This window comes from Phyllopteryx taeniolatus, chromosome 3 (assembly GCF_024500385.1).
Source record: "Phyllopteryx taeniolatus isolate TA_2022b chromosome 3, UOR_Ptae_1.2, whole genome shotgun sequence".
In the NCBI taxonomy this organism is placed as follows: Eukaryota; Metazoa; Chordata; class Actinopteri; order Syngnathiformes; family Syngnathidae; genus Phyllopteryx; species Phyllopteryx taeniolatus.
In genome coordinates, this window is record NC_084504.1 from 2,950,828 (window position 1) to 2,968,743 (window position 17,916).

Here is a 17,916-nt window from a genome sequence, read left to right on the forward strand (position 1 = left end):
TTCACCCTGGCATCCAGTTAAGTGGACCCCTGCGCTTTGACAATCCTGCTTTTCTAAAAAAAAAATGTAATTCTTTGCTTGTTTTAAATTCCATGAATCTCTTGTCTGTTTTTAAAGATGTTGGATGAGGAGCTGGTCACTGCTAAGTTCAGCATGCGTTTGTTTGTCCAGGTGTCTCCTCTTCTCCCTACCAACTGTGAAAACGCCTCTTAAAGCATATAGAAAAGTTGATGGGAGAATGGACAAGCAGCTGCGCAAAGATAACTGAAGCCCCAATTTACTGGACCAACTCTTTAGTTGCATGGAGCGTAAATCAGTGATTCCCAACCACTGTCCCACAGCAAGTGATCTAATGTCACTTGATTGCTCTGAAAGTTTACTACAAATAATATTGTATATCTCGGTTCACCTATTTTTGCCAGCAATGGTTAGTGACAAGGAAAACAACTACATGCTCTTCCACTACCACCATGCATCATTATTTCAGTAGACAGTGTCATAAAGAAGTATTTGCCCCCTTCTCAAATTCTAATCATAAAATGTCGTTTTTTAAACAGTGTTTTAATTATTAAAATTCATAGCTACCTGGCCCTGTGTGGAAAAGTTGGGCCACCCTTAGCAGCAACAACTGAAATCAAGCGTTTTATATTACTGGCAATGAGTGTTTCACATCTCTGTGGCCATATTTTGGCCCATTCTTCCTTGCAGAATTGTTTGAATTCAGCAACAATGGCGGGCTTTGAAGCATGAACGGTATTTTTAAGCATTTCAAAGGGATTCAAGTCCAGACTTTGTCTAGGCCACTCCAAAATCTTTATTTTGTTCATGCAATTCAGAAGTTGAGTAGCGGGTGTGTTTTGGATCGTTGACCTGCTGCAGAACCTGTGTGCGCTTCAGGTTGACGTCACAAACTGATGGCCGAACATTTTCCTTCATGATTTGCTGTTAAAGAGCAGAATTCACGTTTCCATCAATCGCAGCGGGTTTTCCAGGTCTTGAAGTGGAAAAGCAGCCCCAGACCATGACATTCCCACCACCATGTGTGACTGTTGGTATGATGTTCACTTTTTGACATGCTGTGCTACATTCACACCACATGGAGCGAGACACACACCTTTCAAAAAGTTCAACTCTTGTCTCATCAGTCCATAGAAAGTTCTGCCAAAAGCCTTTTTTTGTTTGTTTGTTTTGTTCCCCCCCCCCCCCCCCCAAAAAAAAAAACATAAGGTGAGCCTTTATGTTCTTTTTGGTCAGCAGTGGTTTTCACCTTGGAACTCTGCCATCGATGCCATCTTTGCCCAGTTCCTTCCTTATTGTTGAGTCGTGAACACTGACCTTAACTGAGGCAAAGGAGGCCTGCAGTTCTTTAGATGTCCTGGGTTCCTTTGTGACCTGCTGGATGAGTCGTCGCTCTGCTCTTGGGGTAATTCTTTGTAGGCCGTCTGGTCCTGGAAGGTTCAATACTGTTCCATGTTTTCTCCATTTGTGCATAATGTCTCCCACCGTCGTTCACTGGAGTCTTAAAGTTTTAGAAATGGCTTTGTAACCCTTTCTCATGAATGTCAGTTGTACAGTTTTTCCCAAAATATGATTAGCCACATTTAATTCATGATTTAACAAGGGGGGCAAATACTTTCACACAGGGCCAGGTAGATTAAAATAGTGTTCCCCTTAATAAATAAAATCATTTAAAATTGCGTTTTGTTTACTTGGGTTATCCTCATCTGATATTTAGATTTGTTTGACGACAAACATAAAAGTGGGGAAACTACCAAAAAAATTATAAAATTATTTGAGAGGAGGTTGAATACTTTTTCACGGCACTGTACGTTGTGTGACATTTTAGTCCTGTGAGATTTTTCTGATGTAAAATATGTGCCTTAGCTCAAGAAAGGTTGGGAAACGCCAATACAAATGTAAAAAAACAAAACAAAACAGAATGAAAATGTCCATACGTGTATATATATTTATATCCTTTCTACAAACCATAACATTTATAACTTAATATATTTGATTTGGAAGTGCATTATTTCTTTCTAGGCTCCAAGTCAAATCACTGTGAACTTAAAGAGTTCGAAAGGGAAAGGCTCGGTGTAGTTGAGTCCAGTGTCAGTCATTTTGACCTCATAGGTAGTACAGGGTCACAAAAGGTGTGTGCAGGAGGGCGACCCCGCTGCTTTCACAGCGCACGCTGACTCCAGCCTGACTGCAGCCTAAGGCCAAGCCCAGCCCCCCCCACACGTCGCCACCATTGTGCTGGAGATCAACTGAAGCGAACTTTTTATGTGGTGAGGAAAGCGCGACCTTCCGCATGTTCACCAAGAGGCGACCTCGTCCGGGACCACCTGCCGCCTCCTGTAGACTTTGGAAAAGGAACAGCAGATCCACTCGCAACTCCACTGTGTTACCGTGGGACCTTGAAATAAACCTGAAAGAGGCAACAAACATGGAGACATTTAGTTATTAATTACTGCCTCTATATTGCAGGTCCCATAACATATTACAAAGTTGAGTTAATACCTTGTGGGAAGGTTGCTCTTTGCCATAGATAGAAGCACGGGATGGATGTCCGCCTGTTGTGGATTTGTGAGCTGAAGGTGAAGCTCGGCTCGCTTTATTCTCAATAATAAGATCTCCCTGGTGAGAAGCAACTCTACATCCGGACCTGAGGACGAGGAGCAAATTCCCATCGGTTTTATGGACCAGTCCAATCTTTGCAGCATTACTTTCGAGCCAGGGCTTTCTCAAAAACTCTTGGAGAGGACAATTAGCCTGCTAAGAGTCATTTGTATGCAGATATCAGTGTCTCTTCTGCACAAATGAATTCATCAAGCCATTAAAGGGCCTTTTCAACAAATGCTGTTAAACTCTAAAGCAGCTGACAGAGGACACTTCTATTCTTTCAAACAGCTGCCTGGGTGACATATTTGCTTTAGTCTGCCTTTCATTGCAGTGCAGATAATCCCCCTCCCCTATTTTGTTTGCATTATCTTAAATGCACTTCTCATTTTACTTGGGCATATAATGTTTGAAAGCGCATGTGGGAGACTACTGGTGGAATTGGCATTGTTTTCTGAAGAAGCAAAAGTGGATTATTCACAGAGAAAACAAATCCTGGCTTGCCACCAAAATAAAAATACTCCTACATTAGAGGTGGGCAAAGTATGCCCCGGGGTCCACATGCGGCTTCTACATTCTTTAATCCGACCCACGAGCATTTACATTATCAAAAGTCCTGTAATATTCATTTCTCCTAAATTTTGTTTGGTTCAAATGTATTGATTTGATTATTTTTTTTTTCTCTCATTAAAAACTGATTTACTGTAAATAAAATTGTTAAACAATTTTGCATGTGCATTTTTTTAAAGTGTATTATTCAATAATGGATGAATTATATTAAATCATTTTTTTTCAACTTCTGGCCCTCGAGGACCCTTGTTCCACATTGACCCCATGCGCCACCCGCCCAACTTTGTTTATTTCTTTTTTTTTTTTTTTTTAATAATTGGGTCGTTTTTCCATAACCCTATAAACAAACTAACGGCAGTTGACTTGAGCCCGTCTTACCTCTTAAACGGCCCTGGAGTCCTTTGACGCTCCTGCAGTCAAGTCCGTCTTGACAGCACCGGTAGACCCGCCGCACGAAGCTGAAGAGCGGCTTCTCTGGGAACACAGCGCCCCGGGAAACTCCAGCAGACAGAGGCCTGACCCTGAGGCGCACCACGGTCGAATGATCCTGAGGATGACGTTGCGAGTTTTCCTGCCAGGACGCCGTGAGCTCCGCGCAGCGTTCCGGGCGATCCTCCGCCACCGCGCGCCTCCACCGCCTCAGGAGGTCTGTGCGTAAAGATGGTGTCGTGGACCTCCCCGGTGCCGGTGCTACGAATCCACCGGCCTCCAGTGCGCGGCCCCGTACTCCGATATCGCTGCTAATCACCGCGATAAGTAATAAAGCAATCCACGGATGGAGGTGTGCAGAGGCCATGGTGCCGCTTCTGTATCCGAACTGCAGCTGGTCTCGTCTCGTCGGCCGTGTTGGGTGCCTGCTTTATCTCTCACCATGGGAGCAACTTTCCACTTCGAATTTGAATCCCTGCCCCTCTTTTTGTTCGCACCCACTTGACCCCCCACGCCCCCCGCTGCTTTCTTCTAATGCGCTTGCATAATGAGGCGCCCCGACGAGCGCCGAGCCCGTCCATTCATATTCAGCTACTTAGCTAATGACTCTAATGACTCCATATTGAGTCGTGTTTGCGAGGCGCACAAACGCACGGACAGCACCAGCGCCGCTCACGTTTGACAAGAATATGCTTGCGCTTTTTAAAAAAATAAATAAAAATAATAATAATAATAATAATGTTGCTCAGACATTTGGCTGCAAACAACGGAGAGCCGATGTAAGCCTAATAACGACCTTGTTGCCCCTTGTGGTTAAAAAACAAATTGCTCAATAAAAGCATCACATGTGCCTGTTTTTTCACCTTCCACTAATTATGGACAGCTCACCGATAAGCAATTTCCATTCCATCCGTATAAAGGCAACAAACACCACCACACCAAAATTCAACAGTGGCGGGAAGTTACAAAGTGGATTTGTCATACATCTGTACTTTAACTTGAGTATTTAACTTTTCGAGCAACTTTTCACTTTTGACTCCCTCCCTTGTCAACCAAAAAAAAAAATTAAAAAAAAATAAATGAAGATGTAAATAGAGAGAGGTAAAGCAAATCACCAAATCTTCTTCTCGGTACAAGTTGATAAGAGAAACTATTTTGTGAGCGTAGTTTTTGTTGTTTTTGTTGATCTGTTATCAAAACGGGTGTTGTGTACAATTGACAGAGAACATTTTCCTTTTGTAATTAAGTACATTTCACTCTGTACTTATATATAAAAAAAAAAATCTCTTAAGTACAGGACTTCCATTCTCTTTTTACACAACTATGTACTTCTGAAGTACAGAGTGAGTAGTTTTATGCAAGCCCTATAATTGATTGGAAAACACTTTCTCAAAAGCTGTGCGACTCATTTGTGTCTGTACAAATACGATTACATTTTCTAAGACGATGAGAATTAATATCAATGGATTGATGAAATGAGTGCAGATGAGGCCTGCAGTTCAAAATGTGTGCTGTCAGCAAAAATTCGCTTAATATTAAAGTGTTGAGATAATGATCTTATGTGTGCTTATAAATAGGCCACGCAGCAATGGAAAGGTGAAATTGTGACTAGTTTAATATTTTCAATGCAAATGATTATTAAATAAGGTGATATATAAGTGGTACAGTAAGATCCTATGTAAATGTTTTATGTTTACTGGAGGTCTGTCTGTGCCAAGTGGGGCATTTCGGCGCAGCGAAGCCGTGTCTTTTGTGATGTGCCAGGCGGAGTCACAATTTGGTGGCAGAAAGTCGGTCAGACCACGTGTAAACCTTTGATCGCTGGTCTAACACGATTTTGATGAACTTGATCGGACCACAGGCAGACATACCGAGCTCAGCGGACATATTTATGTTACCAGTGGTTATCACCAGCTCATTCTGTATTTAATAAGGGTACCTACTCACATTGTCTATTGCCACACCAAGAGCCAAGAGCAGTAACAATGCTACACTCATGCACGGATGGCTGCGATTACGCATCTTCTTCTTCTGCACATTTAAAAGGAATGAGAGGAGCCGCTTTGATTGGCAGCGAATGAATTCAGTCGTAAACCCAGCCACAGAGGCCCGCTAACTGATCTGCCGGGCTGCGCTGGTTTACGAAATTAACAACACTGGTCTAACCCGCCCATGGCGTACAGTTGCGCTGCCCACCGCACCGGATTTACGCCGGTCACGAAAATAGGGCCCCTGATCTCAACTGTAGCGGCGCTGTCACATCAGAACAGGTTAACGCCATGTTTGAGCAGTCTGTGGCGAGCCTTGCTGGGCAGGGAGAACGCGCTGTCCTGGTGGTTGGGGATGCCCGAGTTCCTCGCCGCGACACCGTGCTGCAAGAAATACGTCTCGTGGGCCACGCTGCGGGCTCCGTAGACAGCAGTGGCGGCGTTCCTGCAGTGACAAATCCCCGCCAAAAAAAGACATATGAGAGATGAGCATCAGTTTGGGAACGCTGTGTTGCGATGATGATGACAGATTCTTCCCCTGCCCCCACCCTCTGAGAGAGAAACCACGAAAGGCCCCCACCCCCGCCACTCCAAACCACCACCGTCACCAGTCACTGGCAGTCACTGACCTGATAATAGCCTCCTGCAGAGTTTCAGTGTTACAGAAATGCGAGTGAAGAAGCGATGTGGCTCTGACAAAAGGACGCTCGGGGGCTCCCCCTGGTCGACCAGACAGGTTGGCTACAGAGACACACAATAATGGTGTCAGTGCCACATTAACCTGGACAGGCTTTCATGCTGCACAAAGGAATGCTGATAACAGTCCTGCTAGGTAGAAGTGGAGCGGCACAAGCGCTCTTACGCATACTGGCATGAGTACAAGGAATTAGCAAAGGAAAATGATCAGGCCTCACTTGTTAGCGTGCTCTGAGCGCAGTCGAAGTGGGCAAAGACGTAGGGTCCTGCAGTGCCCGGCGCCCCTGGAGCGATGCTTCTGAGATGGGCCTCAAGTCCATTCAGCGACGCTAAGCAGCTGTGATACTGGATACAAACCATAAAGGCAGAGCTGACTGGCTGACAAAGCCCGTCAATTAGCATCACAAAGGCAAGTTAGTGCACTCTTGCACTTTTCACAACCACCAGCAGCCTTTTTTTAAATTCAAATTTGAAGGTATGAGGTTGAAGTATACCAGGATTATAAATATTCTACTGTATGTAAAATATCAGCAGTATCATTAATCCATCCATTTTCCATACCACTTCTCCTCACCAGGGTCGCGGGCGTGCTGGAGCCTCTCGCCCAGTGTGCGAGTCGCTGACCCTGAACTGGTTGCCAGCCAATAACAGGGCACACATAGACAAACAAACATTCACACCCATGGACAATTTAGAGTCCTCAATGAACCTCCCATGCATGTTTTGGGGATGTGGGAGGAAACAGGAGTACCCGGCGAAAACCCACGCAGGCACGGGGAGAACACGCAAACTCCACACAGGCGGAACCAGATTTGAACCCGGGTCCTCAGAACTGTGTGGCAGATGTGCTAACCAATCATTCACCATGCCTCCTCCACTCTTTCAAAGAGGATGAAATCGGTTGTTTCTTACCACTTCCTCCATGGCAGCTTGATCACATAAGAAGTGAGGTTCCACCAGCAAGGCCAGCACCAGGCCCTTGACCCTGTGAAGGTACAGTGCCATGGGGACCAGGGCGGTGTCGTCCGGGTGGACGGGGGCAGTCTTGTTTTCCGTAACACCTAAATTGGGCCTTTCAAATATGCGATGATGTGATTCATCGCAGAGCTCTGTCTCTCCAGAGTCAAATTCTGTCCCAGAGCATGCACCTCCATCCCCTCCATTAAGGTGCGAGCTTGTGTTGTGCTCCGAGCTGCCTCTTTCCCCTCCACTGCTGTCAAAACTATCATAGTTTGAACTTTGTAGAACTTCTTCCTCAGCGTTATGAGAGGCTTCCCCATTTGGTCTGGGGTAGAGTGGATGAGTGGTACTCTGCAATGGAACTGGGCCAAAAACGGAGTTGTCTAATGCAGACAAGCGAGGGCTCGAGGTTCCGTTTTGGATGGAAGGTGGATCTGAAGGCAGAGATTCAGAAGAGGCTGTATCTGATGGCATCCTTGTCAGGCTCTTATGTATGGAAGAGGCTTTAATCGGAGTAGAATGGGACCTGGGAAGAACAAAGAGTATTTTCTGGACTGTCATGGATTAAGGCTGTGTTCACATTTCGCCATCTCTGCGGAATGTGTAGGAGCAGAGTCAATATGAGTAATGTCATAATTTCTAGATTGACCCTAAGAGCACCTTTTATGTGTGTATGTACCGGTACGTTTTGAAAGTTTGAGGAAAAAGCCAGTGTGGGCACTAAAGCAGTGTATACACATACAGGTTGTTTTACATAGTAAATATGTATTATATATATATATATATATTTTTTATATAAAGGAAAAAAATCAGCAAGAGTATGTACCCCAGACCAGCGTTTCCCAACCAGGGAACCTAGGGGTACATGAGCACATTACAGGGTACGTGGAAACAGGCTTGGGCATGTGTCACGGAATACAGGAATACATGTAACGGCGTTACGTATTCAGGATTTAAAAAAGAAAAAAAAAAAAAAAAAGTCACTGGAATCCAATATAATTACTGAAAAAAGACGTAATCAGATTATAGGTACATTTATTAAAATTTGTGATGATTTCTCAGGCTTATATTTTTAATGCAGGGAGAGAGACGCTGTTGATTTGACCGCGGCCACTGGCTGAATGGCCGTGTAACCTTCTCAAAAGCGACTTGTTTAAAAGCCAAGGAATGGAGGGTGACTGTGGATCCTATTTATTGGAGGTGTTAGTCGTTTTGGATACCATTTACAAAGAAACCTGAGCTGCCAAAGCAATATGGACTGCTTGTGACTTCGCCTACGGGTAAGCTAGCGAGCCCGCAGCTAAATTGTAAGTAAACATTTCACATTTGTGACTATCCTGTCACAAATTACTCACTACTTTACTATTTAAACACCATATTACCACTTCTAAACCTAATAATAATAATAATAATAATAGCCGGCACGGTGGATGACTGGTTAGCACATCTGACTCACAGTTACAATGTATCCAAAATGTTACTTGAGTAAACGTAACGGAATATCCCCACCTCTCCTCTCATAGACCTGTTACGTCATCTTGAAGAAGCTCTTCTATCCTCCACACGTGACCTGTATTGATGGCACCTGTTTTAACTCCTTATCTGTATAAAAGACACCTGTCCACACCCCTCAAACAGACTCTTCCCCTTGTAATCTTTATTGGGTAGAATTGAGACGTGTTATACAAACACTCGTCCCAAACAGTCCCAAATAACTCCTCTTATTTGTGTCCGGCAACAATGCAAGCTTTATGTCACTTCCTTATTGGCTATCGTTCCGGTTTCACATCCCAGTCACAGAATTTGTGGCTTGCCTGACCTCTGTACTGACCACACACCTATCCTATCTCCTGCATCCTCCTCTCTAACACCAACTGTCCTCATAACATCCATCGACCTTCTCTTTGGTTTTCCGCTAGCTCTCTTGCCTGGCAGCTCCATCCTCATCATCCTTCTACCAATATACTACTCCCCCTCTCTCCTCTGCACGTATCCAAACCAACGAAGTCTGCTCTGTCTAACTTTGTCTCCAAAACATCTAACCTTGGCCGTCCCTCTGATGAGCTCATTTCTAATCCTATCCAGCCTGGTCACACCGAGAGAGGACCTCAACATCTTCATCACATGCAACTGAAATGAGTCTTGTATTACAGTACCATGATTCTCTGTCAACAGGAGCAGATTGCAGGTACTGAAGTTCAAACGTGGTGAGGAACACGGACGTAGAGCTGACAACATTACAGAATAAGCTTGATGGGCTCGGGTCTTTGGGCGACTGCGCCTAAATAGAAATGTAAAGCACAAAAGCATCCCTTTTTGTTAGAAAACATGCCTTGACATATACACTTACTCTTGGCATATCAAGTCTAAAAGAGGGTGATGGTGGATATATTAAAATTTATTTGGACAGAATTGCTTGTTTTAAAAAAAGGCCCAAATTCAGACATGCATTTTAAACACGTACACAATCCTTTTTAAATGATATCCTTTGGATGTGATTAAAATGCAAAACTGTGTGTTTCTGTGTATATTGCCATTTTAGTATACAGTAGTGTAGAATGGTGCTTGAACATATTGAGCGTTTTATATTAATAACACTATATGTAAAAATATCTGGAACAGCGCTCAGTATGATGCATTGCAGTTCAACCCCACTGCAAGCTGCAACACAATAATACAAATACTGAATGAATGAATAGTCTGTGACAGTGTCACTCAAAACTATCAATAGGAAGGTAGTCTCTTGTATTTGTATCAGATCTCATTAGATGTTTGGGGGGGGCAGGACATTGTATGAGTGGTTAGCACATCTGCCACACAGTTCTGAGGTTCCGGGTTCGGACCTCCGCTCTGGACTTCCTGTGTGGAGTTGGCATGTTGTCCCCATACTTGCATGAGTTTTCGGCAGGGACGCCGCCTTCCTCAGAAATTCCAAAAACATGACTGTTAGGTTCACTGAAGACTGTAAACTGTCCTTAGGTGTGAATGTGAGTGTGAACGGTTGTTTGTCTATACGTGCCATGTAATTGGCTGGCAGACAGTTCGGGGTGTAGCCCGTCCCTGCCTCTTGCCCAAAGTTAGTTGAGATAGGCTGCAGCTCATCCGCTACCCTAATTAGGGAAAGCGGAATAGAAAATGGATAGATGGATGTCGAGTATTGGACGTTGCCAACACGGGTAACAGTGTACCAGTCCACTAGCGTTCCATGAGTTCACTAGCAGCTAATTACACATCCGTCCAACTCTGTCGGCTCACTGTGTGATTTGTGCGCCGGCTCACCAAAACTTACAATTTATCAAGTCCGGAAAAACTATTGTGTTCATTTTACAACCCCAATTCCAATGAAGTTGGGACCTTGTGTTAAACGTAAATAAAAACAGAATACAATGATTTGCAAATCATGTTCAACGTATATTGAATTGAATACACAACAAAGACAAGATATTTAATGTTCAAACTGATAAACTTTATTTTTTTTAGCAAATAATCATTAACTTAGAATTTTATGGCTGCAACACTTTCCAAAAAAGCTACGACAGGGTCATGTTTACCGCTGTGTTACATCACCTTTTCTTTTAACAACAATCAATAAACATTTGGGAACTGAGGACACTAATTGTTGAAGCTTTGTAGGTGGACTTCTTTCCCATTCTAGATTGATGTACAGCTTCAGCTGTTTCAACAGTCCGGGGTCTCCGTTGTCGTATTTTATGCTTCATAATGCGGCACACATTTTCAATGGGAGACAGGTCTAGACTGCAGGTAGGCAAGTTTTGTACCCGGACTCTTTAACTATGAAGCCACGCTGTTGTAACACGTGCATAATGTGGTTTGGCATTGTCTTACTGAAATAAGCTGGGGCGTCCATGAAAAAGACGTTGCTTGGATGGCAGCATATGTTTCTCCAAAACCTGTATGTACCTTTCAGCATTAATGATGCCTTCACAGATGTGTAAATTACCCATGCCATTGGCACTAACACAGCCCCATACCATCACAGATGCTGGCTTTTGAATTTTGCGTCCATAACAGTCCGGATGGTTCTTTTCCTCTTTGGCCCGGAGGACACGACATCCACAATTTCCAAAAACAATTTGAAACATGGACTCGTCGGACCACAGAACACTTTTCCACTTTGCATCAGTCCATCTTAGATGAGCTCGGGCCGCAGAGAAGCCGGCAGCGTTTCTGGGTGTTGTTGATAAATGGCTTTTGCTTTGCATAGTAGAGTTTTAAGTTGCACTTACGGATGTAGCACCAAACTGTATTTGTTCCTGAGCCCATGTGGTGATATCCTTTGCACATTGATGTTGGATTTTGATGCAGTGCCGCCTGAGAGATCGAAGGTCACGGACATTCAATGTTGGTTTTCGGCCTTGCCGCTTACATGCAGTGATTTCTCCAGATTCTCTGAACCTTTTGATGATATTATGGACCGTAGATGATGAAATTCCTAAATTCGTACTTTGAGGAACATTGTCCTTAAACTGTTTGACTATTTTCTCACGCACTTGTTCACAAAGAGCTGAACCTCGCCCCATCTTTGCTTGTGAATGACTGAGCAATTCAGGGAAGCTCCTTTTATACCCAAACATTGCACCCACCTGTTCCCAATTAGCCTGTTCACCTGTGGGATGTTCCAAACAGGTGTTTGATGAACATTCCTCAACTTTCTCAGTCTTTTTTTGCCACCTGTCCCAGCTTTTTTGGAATGTGTTGCAGCCATAAAATTCTAAGTTAATGATTATTAGCTAAAAACAATCAAGTTTAACAGTTTGAACATGAAATATCTTGTCTTTGTAGTGTATTCAATTCAATATAAGTTGAACATGTTTTGCAAATCATTGTATTCTGTTTTTATTTATGTTTAACACAAAGTCCCAACTTCATTGGAATTGGGGTTGTATTTATCGAACGATACGTCTAGGGCTGCAACAAATACCCGAGTATTTTGAGTACTTTGAATACAAAAAATGCTCAAGGAGTTTTCTCTGCCTTCATGAGTGAATCGGATCAAATCCGGCTGTAAAGCATGTGCTGTGTCACACAATGATGGGGACAACATACAAACTCGACACACATTCCAACCTGGACAAGCGTGCGAACCACTGTACTACCCCCCTGCCCCCCCCAATGGTAATGTGGGCTAATAAAATGATGATTCATTCACCTTGAAGGTTTCACTCTCTTGAACCATAACCTTCATGGTAAGATCTGGGGACATCTGTGTGCTCACGACTCTGTGGGAGAGAGGTGGCTGAAGATGTTCATGACAAAAATCAAATGGACAGCATAGCTCGTGAATACGCCACTCACAAAATTAGGTATATTCAGCTTTTGTAACAGCGGATGTTAAAATTGAGTCAGCCTACCGTCCCCTGAAAATAACACAGCCTGCTAACACTAGGGGGCATCGCTGGCAGGCCTGCAGAATGACGGCAGCCTTGAGCAGCAGAAGAGGGTCAACCTGAGGAGCAAAATATTGCCCATCACCAGATACAAGGACAAAACCTCAAGTGATAAAACAATAAAATTGTAAGCATTAAAGCGGTACAATGAGTACAAGATGTGTGCCATGTTTTTTTTATTATATTATCACAAGGCTCTAATTAAGTGATCTTGCAATGCTATTTAAGAGTAAAAATTCGCATTTTGCACCTCATAAAATACATTGAAACAGTAGGATTGTCCCGATCGGATCACATGATCAAAAATCGGGGTCGATCACGTGATTTTCAGCTGATCGAGATCGGGTGAAATTGTTTTTTTATTCCTTTTCCAACATTTTAAATGTGACTAAGTGACAAAATAATCCAAAGGTACAAAGATCTTGCCAAATGCAACAGTAATAACTTTGTTTTATATAAACTATATAACTTTTCGGGGTATGTTTGGTACCGGTATACTGTAATATCTGGGACTAACTGTGTGTTTGTGCGTGCGTGACACACACACTAGCACAGTCTAGTGTGCATGCTTTAAACTTTCTGAGCATGCTTTAAACTGTTTAATGACACCCCAGGTGTAGTTTACTGTGAATTATACACATTGTATATTCACATACAAGACACACGATCGTTTTAGAAATCATCTTAATGCTAAATGGGAGTGAATGTGTTCTTTTGTAATACAGTACATCATTGTAATAATACATTACTTGCAAAATTATTTGCATCAGAATGCTTTAGTTAAAACACTGTACGATCACGCTGTCATAAAACAGAATTTATTTAGCTTTGTAACATAATGGTATTTTGAAGGTAATGACCCATCAGCAACATATTGAGAGAGAAAAAAGAACTATGAACTAGTTCATTTTTGGAACGGTGAACTGAACTTTTTTTTTAAACCATTTCATGTAGAATAAAGACCTTCCCCAAATATGACATTACTGACATACAGGGTACCTCAAAGTTTTGCTCAGTGTCGTCACTGTGTGACATATGGCCAGCATACTACCATCTGATCTGTAAGTGGGTACACTTTGAGTCATGTACGTGAAAAACGTGGCAAATGTGGTCAGAGAGGAAAAATAGGTTAAATGAGTTAGGTACCCAAACAGAAGCGCGTTTTGGAGGATACCTGAATAATAAAATATTCAATACCCCCATTATATTGTCAGATTTTAATTGTTTAATACAACTCCTGCTTCGGGTCCCTGTGTGATAAATCTGCAAAAAAAAATAAAAATAAAATTGCTCCTCAAAATTAGAAAGTTGCTCCTCAAATGAAGAAATGATACGCAGAACTGCTCCTAAAAGAAAAAATATATATATTTTGAGCCTTGTATCAGTTATATCACGTGACCTGTCTCTTTTGCAAAAAGCTTTGAAATAAATAAACAGTAAATAGTAAGTAAATGCAGAAGCGTGTCTTGGCATTGCTCAATAACACAGGACATTGTGGCAGTCATATCCTGTTTCTACTCAGTGCGTGAGCAGCAGTTCAACACTTAACACATTCAAATAATACAGCCCTCCAGTGTGGAATTTGTTTTTCCCCGTGCTTGCGTGTTGTTGTTGTTGTTTTTTCTGGGTACTCTGTCTTTCCCATTCCACATTCCAAAAACATGCACGTTACGATTCACTGAAGACTTTGTAGGTGTGAATGTGAGTGTGAATAGTTGTTTGTCTATCGGTCCCCTGCAAGTGGCTGGTGACCAGTCCAGGGCGCACCTCACCTCTCACCTAGTGTGAGCTGGGATTGGCTCCAGTTGACCCGCAGCCATAAAGAAAGCAAGCGCGATAGAAAACGGACGGAAGGATGGATCTTGACGTACATTTGTCGAGTCCATTGCGGTCAAGGAGCTGAAGACACGATGAAGCTCCGACGGTCCAGCGAGCAGGTGCGACAGGTAATTTGACCACCGAGCAGCCAAGGTTTCCCGACTCTGAAGCTAAGGAATAAAAATAATAATCATAAGAAGAAGAAGAACCACTCTTTTCAGTAGTTGATCATCAGAGCCAACAAGGTCTTCTCTGCTGCCCTTAACACTATCAGAAGCCCTGACCGACATTTACATTCCTAATTCTAATGTTTGTACCACGAAAGTAACCCCAAAGTATCACCATTATTTTCTTGCGTAAGTTTCAGTATGCATTAGTCTAAAAAAAAAAAATGAAAGGGCAGTACCTTGTAGCTCTGGCGTACAGAGCCATTGTAGAAACAAAAGAGGTTTATTAGCTTATCCAGTAGCTCACAGACACTGACGCTGGGAGTTTCCATGGAGCAGCCCAGAGCCTGAAGGAGGAAAAACAAGGAGGAGGTTATTTATCGCGGACAGATAACTAGGTCTGCAGACATCACACACTCGCCCAGAAGAAGTCCTCTTTCATGCGGATTGCAAACTTCTGGCGACGCAGCCTCAGAAGGCGCACAGGGGAGGAAGAAAGCTCCGAAATGCAACGAACCACTCCGGCAAGTTGCCCACAAAGTAGCTCCTGCTTATCTATGGGGGTCTGCGGCAAAGACAGACATGTCATTATCGTCAATTAATTCGACTGTCGTAGCCAACGGTTTGCGGGAGGCACACCTCTTCCGTATAGAAGTAGCAGATCCCCTTGCGAGTCGGATCCCCCTCTCCCTTCACCTTGGAGCCATCATATAGGAAAAAAAAATTACACCTGCAAAAGACAAGTGTGATGAAATGAGTCATGTAAAGACAGGAATGATTTTCTTTTTTAATAAGGACTTTCGATAATGTTATGATAAGGAATGATAATGTTTTCGTCTCTTTGGATTCTTACTAGCTGTTCGTGATAGACTGATAGTCATAGCAGCAAAATTCATACAAACACTCATATTAAGGCAACAGTGTACAAACATAAAGAGCATCATAAATGAGGGATTATGAAATCTAATCCAAACAAGAAAAAATGTTGTTATAGTATATGACAAGTAATAAATATAGTCAAGTATATGGTAAATAATCAATGTCGTCAATTGGGGTTCAGTACTATTTGTACAAGTGGTGCAAGGTGGAAAGTAGAGTATTGACAGTGTATACAGTATAATAACATATTCATGAATAATAATACAAGTGTGCAAAACAGCTTTTGATAGGCATGATGTGTATTGTTATCTGTATGCATAGCAGTTCGATTGGAATCTTAAGAGAAATCCAAATAATGAAAATGTAAATATGCTGTACTTTCAAATTTTAGTTTCCCGCGTTGTGTAAGTTAAATATCACGTACTGTCCTAATATTCATGCCTTTTTTTTTTTTTGTATGTCCTGTAAGCTTAGCGTGTAAGCTTAGAAAAAGATCGTGAAAATATAGCTTTAAAAAATGAAGGAGAAAAAACAAGTGGTTATAAACTGCGTCAGTGGTCAAAAAGGAACAAGAGGGTCTTACCCTCTGGAGTCATACGGACTAAGTTCCGCCATGGTCCAAAATGATGTCTTTTGTTGTCATCAGTTCTCAGGACTCCTCAAGTCTCCGCCACCAAAAAACGCGAACGCTGTGAGAGCTCGCGTCAAACTGCCCTGCGACCGATAAAAATACAAATAATAATGATAATAATAAAATATCTCACTAGTTTCAGGCTTTGGTTGACGAGAGGAACATCTACTGGAGGAATGCAGGGGGGGCGGTCACACGCAAAGACAGTCATGTGAAAGGACGGCGTGCGGGAAGGGACAAAGTAACGCTGCTTTCAGTATTGTACTACAACACTGTACTACTGAATGAGGTTTTTAAATTGGGGGGGGGGTCACGAAGAGGTACTATTTACTACTGCATCTTGGTTTATCTATCCCAGTGACGTGTAGTGACAGGCTTTGGGTACGACTGATGAATTTAAACGACTACCAGTTGAACACAAAATTCTGAAAAAAAACTCAATTGTTCAAATGACCTATTCATCCATGTGAAGACACTGATCATGTTAATGATTTCTCCGTAATTAGCAACAATAATTTAACAAGGTAGGAAACTGATAATTATCAATATGCAGTACTTTATTTTAAATTTTAAAAAAATAAAATACATCACAGAAATATATCATGAATGTAGTGTTTCTCCACCTTTATTGGGCAAAGGTACATATTTTAAATGTGAAAAATCTCATGCTCATTACCAAACAAAAATGTCCTAAAAATTATATACAGTACACTGAAATTATGACAAATTAGTCTCAATCTACTTACAAATTGACTTAGTCTGAAATTTCAGCTTGTTTAGTTGAACACACAGTTATCATGGTTACATGAAGGCAACAGGTTAATTGTACCCTCTGTTGTCTAGTGGAAGAGCATTTCATTGCTCTGCCTGTCACGATGGGACGCTGACTTGGATGGATAAACAAAGACATTATTTTTCATAGATCCTTTTTAGACCAATTAGGTGAAATTGGATCATTTTACACACCACATGTGATGATCTCCCATAGCACACTGGTTTGGGATCAGTATCGCTGCATTAATGAATTAAAAATTAAAAATAAAACATAATACACATACTTGAGGATAAAGCGGTACAGAAAATGGATGGACGGAAGAATTAAAACTGTATTTAAAAAAAAATAGCTCAACAACATAAGAGAACCTATACGTAGCATGAGTTTGTTTTATGTAGTTTTTGGTCTTCAGCTAATTTTAAATACAGACTTGCAGGAAAACTTGTTTTCTTGATACAAAAGTACCCAAATAAACCAATGTCCTTCTCAAGTGCGGATGCCTAAACACACAGGACACATTCACTTTACACTAAGAGCAGAGCACTTCATTACCGTGGTGACGACTGAGTCTTGGTCACATCAGTCTTTGACACCATGCCGCCTGTATAAACAAAATATTTTGTATTATATTTGAGGAAGCAAAGTATCATTAGTTGGTTCTTTTTTTTATGGGTTGGTTTGACCTTAACCCAAAAGCAATGTGATTTTCAAAGTTCAGTTTTTATGTATTTTTTTTAGTCTTCCCGCCACAGGTCTTGACCACATTAAACAATTACTAAAATCATATGTATATGTAGCTAAATAACTTTTTATAAAAAAAAAAAAAAAAAAAAGCTAATATTGATCAGGAATAACCAAATATTTGGATGAATAGTCACCCGCACTGTAAAGCCAGCCAAACGTGCTGGATTTACAGCACATTTACTATCCCAGCTGACATTGGGCAAGTGACAGGGTACACCCTTGACTGCTTGCA

The 17,916-nt window shown here is 42.0% G+C and overlaps 2 protein-coding genes across 3 annotated transcripts; both read right to left on the reverse strand.

Annotated features, from left to right (window-relative positions):
- Positions 1-444: 444 nt before the first annotated feature.
- Positions 445-4,645, reverse strand: si:ch211-170d8.2 (uncharacterized protein LOC571755 homolog). The gene is made up of 3 exons (XM_061766453.1): positions 3,568-4,645; positions 2,521-2,665; positions 445-2,428 (listed from the first exon to the last, which is right to left on the reverse strand). The coding sequence occupies exons 1-3, from the start codon at positions 3,983-3,985 to the stop codon at positions 2,125-2,127; spliced, it is 867 nt and encodes a 288-aa protein (XP_061622437.1). The 5' UTR covers positions 3,986-4,645; the 3' UTR covers positions 445-2,124.
- Positions 4,646-5,215: 570 nt separating this feature from the next.
- Positions 5,216-16,385, reverse strand: hps4 (HPS4 biogenesis of lysosomal organelles complex 3 subunit 2). 2 transcript variants are annotated; one of them, XM_061766451.1, is made up of 12 exons: positions 16,118-16,385; positions 15,295-15,385; positions 15,077-15,220; positions 14,895-15,002; positions 14,542-14,658; positions 12,635-12,729; positions 12,433-12,502; positions 9,419-9,543; positions 7,215-7,788; positions 6,521-6,647; positions 6,236-6,347; positions 5,216-6,051 (listed from the first exon to the last, which is right to left on the reverse strand). In XM_061766451.1, exons 1-12 carry the CDS (start codon positions 16,147-16,149, stop codon positions 5,880-5,882), a joined length of 1,767 nt encoding a protein of 588 aa, XP_061622435.1. In that variant the 5' UTR covers positions 16,150-16,385; the 3' UTR covers positions 5,216-5,879. The 2 variants fall into 2 exon arrangements, with proteins under 2 accessions (XP_061622435.1, XP_061622436.1); XM_061766452.1 differs by lacking the exons at positions 15,295-15,385; positions 16,118-16,385 and having other exon boundaries at positions 15,073-15,186.
- Between the last annotated feature and the right edge of the window lie 1,531 nt (positions 16,386-17,916).